The 13,433-nt window shown below is 41.0% G+C and overlaps 1 protein-coding gene across 1 annotated transcript in view; it reads right to left on the bottom strand.

The window, feature by feature from the left end:
- Nucleotides 1-13,433, bottom strand: part of ANKMY2 (ankyrin repeat and MYND domain containing 2) — a 28,047-nt gene that overhangs the window by 13,578 nt on the left and 1,036 nt on the right. The window contains exons 2-3 of the mRNA XM_074986199.1: nucleotides 5,907-5,971; nucleotides 2,937-3,075 (exon numbers count right to left, since the gene is read on the bottom strand). Coding sequence (XP_074842300.1) covers nucleotides 2,937-3,075; nucleotides 5,907-5,971 — 204 coding nt within the window. The remainder of the gene's footprint in view (nucleotides 1-2,936; nucleotides 3,076-5,906; nucleotides 5,972-13,433) is intronic.

Below are 13,433 nucleotides of genomic sequence, written 5' to 3'. Positions count from 1 at the left end.
GAAGAGAGAAGATATACAGCTTTGTTTTGTCTTTATAGATGCACATAATTGAAAACACCAGTGGCTTATTTCAAGTAGAACTTTCAGACTTAAAAGGGACATTGTTGACATAACAAGAACCTGATATTCAAATTCTCTTCTCAGGTATGTTCAATTCCCATTGAGTGCAGTGTGTAGCTACAGGTTCAACCTCTCTAATCTGGAACTCTCATCTGGCAACATCCATAAACCACAATGATTTTAATTAGCTGGGTGACCACTTATCATGGGTGTGGCCAAGTTTCTTGTGGTCCCATAAAGTTTGTTTACAGCCACCAGTCCTGGCTCTCAGGATTCTCTGCTGTTATTCACCCCTAAATATCTTCTAAGAGCCCAGTAAGCAGAGGATGTGTTGGTAATGCTGCTAGACAATATTGACCTCCCATAGTCAGGCAAAATCTTTCACCTGGCATCGGTCAGGTCCTGAGGGTGCCAGTTTAGAAAGGTTCAACCTGTAGCTATGCCAAAATTTGGTCCCCCAGTGGGTAGCAGTACAGATGCACGGTGTGCTATTCTACTTTGACTGTACTACAGCATCTGTTTTTTAAACCACAAATTCAGTATAACTATGGAGCAAAAATGCAGAGCAGATTATTCTTTTCTTCCCAGTGGAAGCCAGGTGTTCAAGCTGAGATAAATAAATAAGACAAAGTTAAACTTTATGGAAAAATATCACTTAAAGGATGCCCTTATTCAGGGAGGCTAATAAAGACACTTTGTGATCAGGCTTGTAGATTCTATTTTCCAGATGTATTCTTCCTTTACTTTCCATTTCTGCGGGAGTGCTGACTAAGGAGGTGTGACTACAAAGGAGAAAAAAATATTTCTTGCATCTGCACTAATTTTAAAGTGACACTGCTTTTAGCTGGTTTTTTTTTGTTTTTGTGGGGTTTTTTTTGTTTGTTTGTTTTGATTTGTGGGGTTTTTTGTTTTTTTTTTGGAGCTCAAAGATTAAAGGTCTAAACATCAACATCCACAAGTATTCATACATGGACATGATGAGCCACGGATTTCACTCTACATTTAACTAAAGCCTTACACTAATGTCTCCACACCTATTAGTCTTTATTAATTTTTTAAAGGTACTATGCTCTGAGAAAGACCTAAGTGACCCAGAAGAGTCAAAAAACCCTAACCCTTTTTTACCCTGCCCCTCAACCCACAAGAGATTTAATGCCCTTTTCCTAATTTAGATGAGCAATATTTCTCTTACATATCAGGAAACAAACACAATAACATATATCGGAGGGGTAGCCGTGTTAGTCTGGATCTGTAACAGCAACGAAGGGTCCTGTGGCACCTTATAGACTAACAGAAAAGTTTTGAGCATGAGCTTTCGTGAGCACAGACTCACTTCGGGACGAAGTGAGTCTGTGCTCACGAAAGCTCATGCTCAAAACTTTTCTGTTAGTCTATAAGGTGCCACAGGACCCTTCGTTGCTGTTACAATACCATATGACACAGTAAATAGACCTCGAAGTTCAAGAACTAGATACATTCAATGAACTGTTAGCAACTGACCTCTAGAGGATGGAAATTGGGTTAAGGCTCCGAAGGGCCAAGATCCTCATATAATATATGAAAGATTCTGACCAAAGTCTTTGTTCAGAATCTTTAACATATACCCAGACAAAGCAGGCCTGAAGGTCTGGGACCTAACTGGACAAGGCTTGGCACAGATAGCAAATAAGCCTTTGTTTGCATAACTAGGCATAAAACAAGACCTGACACAGTATAACCTTGAACTCATTGAAGAGGGGCCCGGAAGTCTGCTCCCCAACTGAGAGAGAGATAACATTGTGTCTACTTGAAATACAAGCCCAAGTTCAGGAAAAGGTCTAACATATCAGTATGAGTGATGATGTTTACCCATCACAGATGCCAACCTGAGCCCAGAAAGGAGTAGCATTGATAATTGTATAGTATTTCCACTGTACGTACTGCTTATTCTTTTTTCTCAAGGCCATATAGGAATGTACATGTGGAAAAACGTTACCAGGAGTGCCACCTTTCATTCTTAGGGACTTGAAATTGGAATTTAATGTAAGGGATAGCACCTTTGTATTCACATGTAAACCTGAGCCATGGGCAGAGAACTTTTGTAATCTTTTAGACTATTGGCTTATTGAGCTCATTATGTCTTGCAGCTAGCACCTACCTAGGGGGTCAGAAACTCCCACCATGGCATCTCTCTGCCCATTGGCAACCAATATAGTTCATTGTAATCAGCTGCTTGTCAGTCTCGCTGAGCCTAACCAGCAAAGTGACACTCTGCCAGCTGCCTGTAATAAAGGTCTTGTGCTTGAATCCACGTGGTGTCAAACTTCTGTTCCTTCAGGATTTCCCCTCGAAAAGTTCTGTGAAATGCATTCAACGGAACTCAAATCTTCTTGCAGCAAATTGAACAGAAAGACTAAATAGGACAAGCCTCACAAATATTCAAATGGCATTGTTTATTAAAAGCTACAGTTGTGGAATCTTAAAAATCCAAAGATCTTTCCGTACAGGAGTGTCTTTCATAGTAACAATGTAATTGAAAAAAAATTCACCCGGCTGTGCAGGAAAATCATTGTGAAGCACATAGAATTTTAAGGCTCCAGAATTAGGTGTGACAATATTCTTCCCTATACAGTAAGAATTATGTAGCATGTGCCTCAAATAGCTGAAAAAAAAATCAATTTAATACAGGAAAAAATAAGAACAGCATCTTTTCTGCATACCTGGTTGTACTAATACTTCAGCTGTTACACAGACCCACACACATTACCATTATTTAAGTAACAGAATCTTTTTATTATTCCTATGACAGAGTCCTGAATTATGAATTAAAGCAACCTCTGGTCCACGTTCAGATAGCAGTATTATCAAAATTCAAAAATACCTCAGCAAGAGTTTACCTGAGAGTCCCGCAAACATCAAAGCAGTATACCCATGCTCATGTTCATTGCAGTTAACATCAGCTCCATGACGCAAAAGCAACCTGCACATGTCCATTTTTGCTTTGTATGCTGCATGCATCAAAGGGGTCATGCCGTGCTAATGAGAGAAGAATAAAATAAATGCACATGTGATGCTTATATATCTTTCTACTGGTCAAGATTCCAACTTGGTAATTACATGCTCTTCTACAAAGAGTCATTTGATATGTGGGTTAAAATAAGCAAAGCATAAAGCAAGTGTTGGACAAAAGGACTATACTGTATGTAAAATGGATTTTATATTCATTCACTACAGTGTTCTAGCTGCATTTATTTTATCATGTACTATTATGTTGCCATTCTGTTGTCAAAAAAACAAAACAAAACACTTATCCCTATTTGCCAAAGGTTGCTTCATGTACTTAATGGCAAAGACAGATTATATCCTGCAAACTTAGGAAAGTTGCCAGCCTCTTAAGTTAGCAGATGAAAGTATTTTCCATTGCATCGTGTGGGAGGGAGAATATGTAGTTCAGGTTCCTCTCAGTTTTTCCAATCATCAAGATGTATAGCCACCCAACTGTGAAAGTCATGCTTCAATTCTTAATTATAAGTGATGGAGCTGTAACTGTATTACCCCTCCTCCCTCCCACTTACCATACATTCACAATATCAAGAATGAGTGAAAGGTTCACCCAGTAGCTGAGTTTTTTTCCCCTAGAACTGCACTGGTGTAACTAGAGCAATGTATTTTACTGCTTTTAACCCTTCTGTAAACCCACCTCACTAGTGCAAACAAAGGGGTAAGCTGCAGTAAATGGTTCAGTGTGAATGCATTTGTACTGATGCAGTTATAACTATGTAGCTACATTGTTATATACTTCCCCTCTCTAGCCTAATCTTAAAGGCATAGAAAACAGGATGATGCGCAGTGAGGACTATAACCTCCCCTCGATTGAAAAATGAAAATTACCAACACTTTTTCTCATTGAGAGGATGAGATATGGCTAATTACGAAGAACTGAGAGGACATTTTAGTGAGTCACTGTTTCTAAATGCAAGCGTCTGAAAGGAATACAGACAGTTGAGTTTAGACTGGTGCACGGATGCACACGGCCCTGCACGAAGAACATCCACAAGTTTGATCGATCTAGTGTATTGCTCAGTCTAGCTTGTTACCCCCCTTCCAGTACAAATGGAGGCAGAAAGGAAACACAATTTTGGGAACAACAGTGAGCACACGATTATTTCTTGAGAAAGCATCCAGAAACCTTGAACCCATTCCCCAAATGCATTGCCCACATACAGATGAGAACTAAGATCCTGCAAAATAATCCTTGACAACAGGTATCTGCTTAAAATTGTGGTATCGTTTTTTAACTTGTTCCAGGGTTTTTTTGGGAGGGTGGAGGGCAGATGGAGTGCAGGTTAGACTGATTCAATGCTAGGGGTTAATCCACTCTACAGGGTGTGATTTCTAACACGCATTGACATAGGGTTACTATATTTCAGGTTCCGAAAGTAGAGAACATTTCTAGAGTGGTGAGGAAGAAGGCAGGAAAACGTGGGCATGGGAAAGTAGTAGGGCAGCTGATGCCAGCCCAAGATGAGCAACACCTGTCCCTCTGAGCCAGCCAGGAGGGCACTCTCCCTCCAAGGCTGAAAGTTGGGGTGTGGTGGGCAGGATCTGGCAATTATGGATTGTATGAGAATGCATCAATCAGCTGCAGATGCAGGGGAGGTAACTGGGGCTCTTTCTGAGCTGCAGCTTGTCTGATATGCAAAAAACTTGGGCTCTTCCTATTATTTGAAAAATCTGCCTAGACAAAGAAGCTCTAAAATAGGCTGTGTCTGGGAAAGCCTGCATATATGATAACCCTAGACCATAGGTCTCAAAGTGTGCCCCAGGAACCACTACTGGGCCACAGCCACCTTGTAGGTGGGCAGTGGGGTTGGAGTTTGTGGCCCTCCATCCCCAACAGCAGGGAGCCCTCACTAGTATACCGCAGCTGCACATCCTCCCCCTCATGAGGCAGGCGCATCAGTGCTGGCCTCCTGCTGCAGGGAGCGCAAGGGAGCCCCCAGCCTTGAAGGCCAGATCTGCCGTGTAGGGGAAAGAAGCAGCTCCAGACGGCTGCCACTTTCCACCACCGCCACTGTGGGAATGGCAATGCAGGAAACAGTGTTGAAATCTTTTCTTCTGGACATAAAGTAATATTTTACTTTATTTAAAACAAAGTTTAGTAAAAAACATAATATATGCAATAAGATCTAAACACACACCCCAGCTGTTAGGTTTCTGCTGTTTTTTTTTTTTTCTTTTAAATATGTGGGCCCAGAAGTCTGAGAACCATTGCCCTAGATTAACATGTTGCATATTGATCGTTCTGTGCTGGTTCTTAAGAGTCTCTTCTTTCTGCTTGCCCCTAAAAGAGGGCCGAATCCACTTCTGAGCTAATTAGTGCCACCGGCTTCGTCATCAGCCAGCCTGCTGGTTGTGGAGAAAATCACCTTTGTTTTGGTGATATGGCTAAACAAATTCTGCATCACTGGATAAAAGAGGCAGAATAACTTGCAATACCATGACTTTTTTCAGAATTAAAATTTGGAAGAATTGCAAGAGGAAATGCAGTTTGTGTGCTCTTTGTGGTCCTCATATTATACCATTTCACCTGTCAACAAAGCCTGTGCAAAATGTGAGAGAACACAGACCATATCTGAATTTAAAGATACTAATCCTCTGAAATACTTTTACAGACTAAAATAATTTAGAAGCTTACTTCTAACTGCAAGTCGAAAAGCTAGTCAGAAGTCTGCCAACTTCATATATACTAAATAATAGAGTTATTTAGCTCCTAGGAAGCCTGCAGACATCTAAATAGCTTTCCAACCTAATACTTATAGAGAGACTCACTAAGACAATACTTAATTTAGAAAAAAGTGTTGTACCTCATCCAAGCAATTGACACGGACATTCTTGCTGCCCAGAAGTCTTCCAGCTTCTTCAGTGTTTCCTTAAAAAAAAAAAAAAAAAAAAAAAAAAAGGTAAATGTAGAAGAGGTAAAAATAAAATGATGTTTCATTACATGTAAGGGGCTAAAAGGGAGGAGATGAAGAATAAAAGCAATGCAAAACCATTCTATTTTTGATTTTAATTAAAGTACTCAAACTCCATTTGTCAAGTTAGTAAGCATGAAGAAACTCATGATGAATATTAAATTCTAGAAGTTAACAGCCAAGAAGTTTTAAAGTCAATATAGCATAATTAGAAGACTTGCATTAAAGAAAATTGCTTATCTGAAGCAATTAGTCTAGTCTACAAACTTAAGCTTGGAAAATTAATGCATCTTTTTCATAAGCTGCATCAGGACAGTTCTAACTTAGTAATTAAACAGAAAGAACACATTTTAACGCAGAGGTATGCAATAGGAAGTCAAAGATTGCCAAACTTGTGGTTGTCATCTTTCCGTATTTGCCACATTATTTGCACTCCCAGCCCCTGCCCTGTTCTACATAAATCCCCCTCCAACAGAGCCAGGCTCCCCCAGGCCTCCCCATTCTAATTCAGTGCTGGCAACTCACCAGAGCAGTCACCGGAGCCACCGTCAGGGCCACTGCCACCACACGCTTCTACCACCAAGCGGTGGGGTGAGCGCATAGAGCGGGCGGCTGGCACTCCCCACGTGCAGCTCTCCGGAGGAGCCACATTTAAAGGCTCCAAGAACTGCATGCCACTTGAGAACCACTAGTTGACCACCCCAGTATATGCCATAAGCCAGTGTCGTATTCATCACGTGGCGAGTGCTAATATATTGGACACTATGGGTTTAAAGTATTCTACATAAACATTACTGTAGATGTCAAGAAGCCTTTAAATAATGACTAACATCCTTCCACTGTCAAAACAAAAAGCAGTCAAGTAGCACTTTAAAGACTAGCAAAATAGTTTATTAGGTGAGCTTTCGTGGGACAGACCCACTTCAACTATTTTGCTAGTCTTTAAAGTGCTATTTGACTGCTTTTTGTTTTGATAGTGTATAGACTAGCACGGCTTCCTCTCTGTTACCATCCTTCCGCTAGTAACTTTGAATACTAATTTGACTGTGAGGTATTACTGTTGGTCAGAATGAGGAATGACTTATAATTTACTTTTTGTTTTAATATGTTACACCCTTTAGCCAAAAAGCAAACCACTACCCATCCTAAAATTCAAATCCACAGAAGCGGATTGTAACAGCAGTTTACTGTAATGGTTCCACAAGCAGAATTCACACTAAAAAGGTCTGTGTGTTTTCTCAGAGGAAGGTGTGAGTGTGTCCTGAAATAATTCTCATGCCGCCTATAAAGGTATCTTATAATAAGTACAGTACACATGGGTGTGTGAGAAAGAGATAAAGAAAGGAAATGGGCTCATCAATGACCAAGGCAAAAAATACGGGAGGAAAACTCTTAAGTGCATTTAAACTTGGATATTTTCCTGGTTTGTGAAAGGGTTTCAGGCTGGAGTAAGACAGAGTGATTTTGTTGGTTTTGGACAGCACTTTCATATTTTTGTATTAATCTGATCTTACTAAACCACTCATAAAATGAGTTTTGATGCAGCTTTCCTATTGATCATATTTTCTGCTGTACACAAATTTTAATGTGTTACCTTTGAAGACATTTGATTGTTTACGTTGTGGGCAATATTTTTTAAGGTAAAATTCTGAAAATATACTTGTCTTCAAGTTTTATTTTTAAATAATTATAATTGTACATGTCTGTTGCATAGCAAAGCCCAGCTGTGCTTTTTTGGGGAGGAGCACTGTCAACTATCAGGCTGTTTGGTTACTATCGCTAATAGTAACTCTGAAAACTACTGAAGCTTTTAAAGAGAAATAAATAAGCCAGTGTCCTTTCCCACCACACTAAGGCTGCATCTAGATTAGCAGATAAATTCAAATTTAAGGCAGTTTGGTTGATATTACCACGACTGTCTTCACTGTAAATAGCATTAACTCAATTTAGGGAGCACTTATACCAATATCATATTGTCGGAATCTGCTGGGTATAGCGTCAAGTGCAAATTCAAGAGTTCAAATAAAGGCCACTGGGGAAGCACCACATCTTAAAACTGAATTTATTAGCCTCCAGAGGTGTCCCGTATGTTACCCACAATGCCCCACAGTGCTCTCCAGGTGCACTGGAATTAGGTAACAGGAAGAACGTGAATTTCAAATTTGGGCCAGGAAGCCTGTGGGCTTTTGTTTGTATAAGAGGCTGAGAAACATCCTTCTTTCTTCGCTATTAGTGCTGTGAGCCCATCTACCCATTACAAATAGCCCCAGCAGGGAGTTCCTGGTTCTGCTTCTACCTTTGCTAGCCAAGGACTTGGTATTTTTTTCTGCGTTGCCTAGGACCAACCGTTGCCCTGCCACACCATGTGGCAGCAAGGCTGTTGTGGGGGTCATGCTTGCATAAGACGCTGAGAAACTTCTCCATGTTTTACATTTGTGCACGAACCCCACCCCGCCTTCTCCTCCACAGGCACCATGCAGTCGGGGTCCTTCCCCTGCTCAACCACATCATGTGGGTAGCCCCGACCCAATAAAAGGACATGCCTGCCATTCAGTGCTGACCGTGCTGCCAGGCAGCACCACGTTCTAGCTTGCATGCTATACGAGCACAATTGGTTCCCAACTTTCTGCTCATAGGCAAAAATTCGTAAGAGCGACACTAAATTCCCATTAAAATACATGTAAAAATCTCTGATTGGTTCTTAGTGCTCCCAACTCAGGGAAGGAGTGGCAGCAGGTGGCACTGCTTTTGAAAGGTGAGTGAACCTTGGGTTTTGGGGGGGTTAAAGGCTGGGGGCAGTTCTTTCCTGTTCTTGCTTTTAAAGAGTCAAGGGGTAGATTATAATAAATAAATAAGTCACTAAAGACAATATTTCAACATGATCCCCCTTCTTCCAAAGATCGCTTTGCACAACAAAACAAGCACACAAAAAATCTAAGACTCCTCTCCTGCTTGCTGCTTATGAACAACAAGAGATCAACCTCTGGAACTACATCATTCACTGTTCCCAGCCAATGGGAGCTGCAGGAAGCAGTGTGGGTCCTGCACGCTGCAAACTGCCCACCACTGAGCTGGTGCAGTACATACAATAGGAAACTGTGTATCTGGAAGTGTAAATTTACACTATGAGGCATCTCCATAGCTACCAACTACACAATATAATAAATCTTCTCTACATCTGGAGCAGAAGTGAATCAGAATCTGAACTGTATGTGTTACGCCATGAAGAGTTAAGACAGGGAGAAAGAAACCAGCATTCTATGGGCACCATGTCACCTATGACTGTTACCCGCATTGATTCTTGTCAGCAGCAGTGTGACCAGGGCCAGCCCTAGGCCAACAGGCTACAAATGCTATAAAATAACCTATTTTGTGACTGATGTATGATCTGCATGCATGATTTTTCCTGGTCTCATAAAATGATACCTTTGTATGCTAAGGTCTGTGTATCTTTATTCATGACACAAACACAAATTCATTTCTTCTAAACTTATAGAAACTTTTTAAATTTTAAGAATAACTGACATGTACCAACACCCAGAAATGGAATTGTACACTCATATTAGTTGCACCAGTATTAAATAGCGTTACAGTAGAGGATAGCCTTAGCATAAGTTTTCTTGTCTTTGCACTTATGACAGAGATCCAGAGACTGGCCAATGACGCTATCAAGAAATAAAAAGCGTTCAGTCTCTCATCAGCTACTGCCAGTCAATGTTTTAAAGAGCTTGAGCTTTGAAAGGTTGCACTCATCACTTGCAACTAAGTAGTAGTAGTAGGCATCCTTCAGTCTGCATAGACTATGGATCGTGCCCTTTATAGTTTCAATTGAGGACTTCATTTACAGCATCTACTATGACTATGAAGACCCACACAAGAGTGACAGTCCTTGCTGCATCTCTTGCAGATGTGGTGGGTGTCTGGCAAGTCCTTATTGTGCTTTCTGTGCGCTCGCTTCTCCTCTGCTAGCTGTCTGTTCCTCATCTCGCCCTTCTGAAGGCCCTTGTGTAACCCCTGCCTCCATCTGCTGTGGTCGTCTGCTAGTTCTTCCCAGTTATCCAGCTCGACGTCTACCTCTCTGAGGTCTCTCTTGCAGCCATCTTTGTAGCGCAACTGGGGGCGTCCGGGAGGTCTTTTGCCAGAGGCTAGCTCACCATACAGGATGTCTTTTGGAATCCTTCCTTCATTCATCCTGTGGACCTGGCTAAGCCAGCGGAGCTGACGCTGCCTGAGGAGGGTGTGCATGGTTGGGATTCCAGCTTGCTTGAGGACGGCGGTGTTGGTCACTCTGTCCTTCCATGATATTCGAAGGATGCACCTGAGGCAGTGCAAGTGGAAGACATTTAGCCTCTTTTCCTGTGGGCACACAGGGTCCAAGTCTCGCTGCCATAAAGGAGGGTGCTGAGGATGCAGGCTCTGTAGACTTGCATTTTGGTGAGGGTGTACAGCTTGTTGTTATTCCACACTCTCTTGCTGAGTCTGGACAGAGTTGTGGCCGCTTTTCCAATCCTCCTATTTAGCTCAGTGTCCAACGACAGGGTGTCAGTGATGGTGGACCCAAGATAAATGAACTTGCAACTAAGAAGGGCAGATTAAATAGAATCCTCAAAGCTATCCATGAGTTATGAAAACTATCCTTCAGCTCTGCATCATAAATGAATTGGAGAACTGGAATGGAAAGTGTTTTCCATTTTGCAAAATATTATGGATGTTGTCCAATTCAACACAGAAGTCTTTATCAACAGCTGAATATTTCCACGTGTCAGCAGCCATACAAATTTTTCACAAGTGTTCTCCTGTCCTCAAGCTTACTAAGGCACACACAAAAAACCCAAGTCTTTTCAAGGTACTTTACCTGTCCGAGCCAAAGGATGCTCAAGCAGTGTCAAGAAAAGAAGTCCCTCTTGAATTTCTTTTTGACTTTGCCATCACTTCAGCTCTGCCTTAGTAATTAAACTGTCTTTTCTTCCAGTGAATACAAGTTATCTTGAAGACAAGTTCAACTACTAAGTTTTGCACCATTTTCTTGGCAGTGACAGCATTTCCACATCTATTGCCTCTATAGGTCACAATGAAATCAAGACAACCACTCATGAAAGTGACAGTGGTTGCAATTTCCACTGAGCTTGTAAGGCCTTGCTTACAACTTTTACTTGGAACAGGATATTGTGCCTAACCACAATTAAGACCAGAAATTTGAAGTCCGTGATCTGGTTTGCCAGGCTTTGCACCTTATGTCAGATTCTGGCCTTGACTTTACTGAATTAAGCTAGTTCCATAACAGCATCATAAACCTGTCACTTGGTACCTCACTGCGCTTACACCATCAATGCAGATCTCCCAGCTAGTTTCACTTAGCAGCTTCATTGTCAGATTTGTAACAGTGTCCGTGAGGATTTTCCACCCAACAGTTGAAACTGAGAACAGGATGTACATCATTTACAGTACTCCAAAGAGACAGTCTGAATCTAAGAAAAATATGCTGCTGCAGCAGACATGACTGGAGTGAAAGAATGGACAGCCACATGGCAGAAAGAAAGCTCTGGGATTCTTTGTAAGGATCCTTGCCTGGACACTACTGTTACTTCTCTTTGTGTTCATGCCATTTTCAAAGCCTTGGTCATGGCAATCCTGAAAATTCATTTATTCTCATTCAAAATGATCAACAGTTCTGTAAGAGCTTTTCCTAGCACATCACTTCACTGTGCTGAGCCACATTAAAATATTCAGGCACCTTCCTTGCCATAAGATAAATTATTTTGTTTTGCTGTAGTAATGGGCCATAACTTCTTTACAAACTACCTGATGCATGACAGCTTCCTTGATATTTCCCAGGAAGCTATACCAAACCAAGGAAGTTAGTTATGTTCAGTGAACAACTTATCCAATGGACTCTGGAAAGCTAAACTGTCATCTGTAAGAACGAACATACTCGAGCATGTTCCTCTAGAGCTGGATTTCTACGTTACCATGCTGTTTTTCTGGGTCTATGAATTTATTCAGGTTGACCCTGTATTTGATCTTCATCCACTTGCAGCAAGCTATAAAATGGCCAGGTAACTTTTCAGGCTTCAGTGCATCAGTTGAATTAAGCCCATAACTGTACACAGAAAGCACAAGCAAGTTTGGCATTCCTGTCAAATATTCTGCTACAAAACCAGAACACATTACTTGGAAGCAACTGATGAACTAACCAAATTTGATCCAGTTTCTCAGCATTCTCAAGTATCTTTTATTCAGTGTGACTTTGAGATGCGTTCTACTCATTTACCACAAATATCACAGCCTGGATTTTGCTGTATCAGTTTAAATTTGTATGATCAGTATCTGCAGAGTTTAGGATTGCTGGCCATAAAGCAAACTCGGATGTATCAATCTCTGCTGTGAAATTTCTCTCACCTTTTTCTGTCATCATACAAGACTGATTCTTCTTTATCATTTCTCTCCACTTTGTGCAAATTAATTTTTTCTTGGTCATTAATTCCCTTTTCATGTAACACATATTCTTCTTTATGATCATTCTCCTTTATACCACAAGGAAACCTTGATGATTGTCCACCATTGTCTTCATATTTCCCTTCCTTCTCCTCAGATAAATCTATTTCCTTAGTACTAGGACTTCCATCATTTATGCTTTGCTCAATTTCTTCTGCACTGGGACAATCATTACTACCTAAAGCCTGTTATATGTTGCTCTGTTTCAGATATTTTCGTCATCCAATCCACCCGATGCTACAAACTAGATTGCAGTTGAGCTTTTTGCTTCCTATATGAACTCCTAAAGGCATTTTTTTTCCTGCAGGGACAATGGGCTATATTAGGGAAAGCAAAAGTCTACGTTCTGCAGTTCTACAGAGTAATTAAACTTTTCTGTTACATGGCAAACGACTGAATAGCATTTCTGTGTAGATAGAGATTCAACAGATATTGCTGGAATCTCCTTAAATATATATTTTAATAGTTGCTATTCATGCTCTGTAAGTCTTAAAACATGCACATATACCTTCACAATCATACAATATCACCTAGGCTCTCACTTCTTTTCAGTTTGTTCTTATACCTCACTGACTGGCGACACACCTGTGTAGGCATCACCGACAACATTTTTGGTGGTTTGAGAAAAACACAGTTCTCAGAAAGTCTGGAAGATCCCAAGAGATCCTACAAAGGCCCAGAGCACACCAGAAGATCAGTGTGAAAGGAATCCACATAGGGAATATCTGAAAAATGGGACTTCAAACATTCAGTTTTCCCTTCTGTCAGTTACAACAAACTTAGCACCCACTGCCCAGCCACCCCCAAACCCAGCAACACAGGTGCTCACCTGTCGCTAAAGCTAGTTTGAGGAACAAGGAGGAAAGTACAGTAATCTCCTAGTATGTGCGATCTGGATTTGCACTCAACTCACATTAAGGTCTA

The sequence above is a fragment of the Carettochelys insculpta genome, chromosome 2 (genome assembly GCF_033958435.1).
Source record: "Carettochelys insculpta isolate YL-2023 chromosome 2, ASM3395843v1, whole genome shotgun sequence".
Classification (NCBI taxonomy): domain Eukaryota; kingdom Metazoa; phylum Chordata; order Testudines; family Carettochelyidae; genus Carettochelys; species Carettochelys insculpta.
This window is presented reverse-complemented; position numbering and strand designations above follow the sequence as displayed.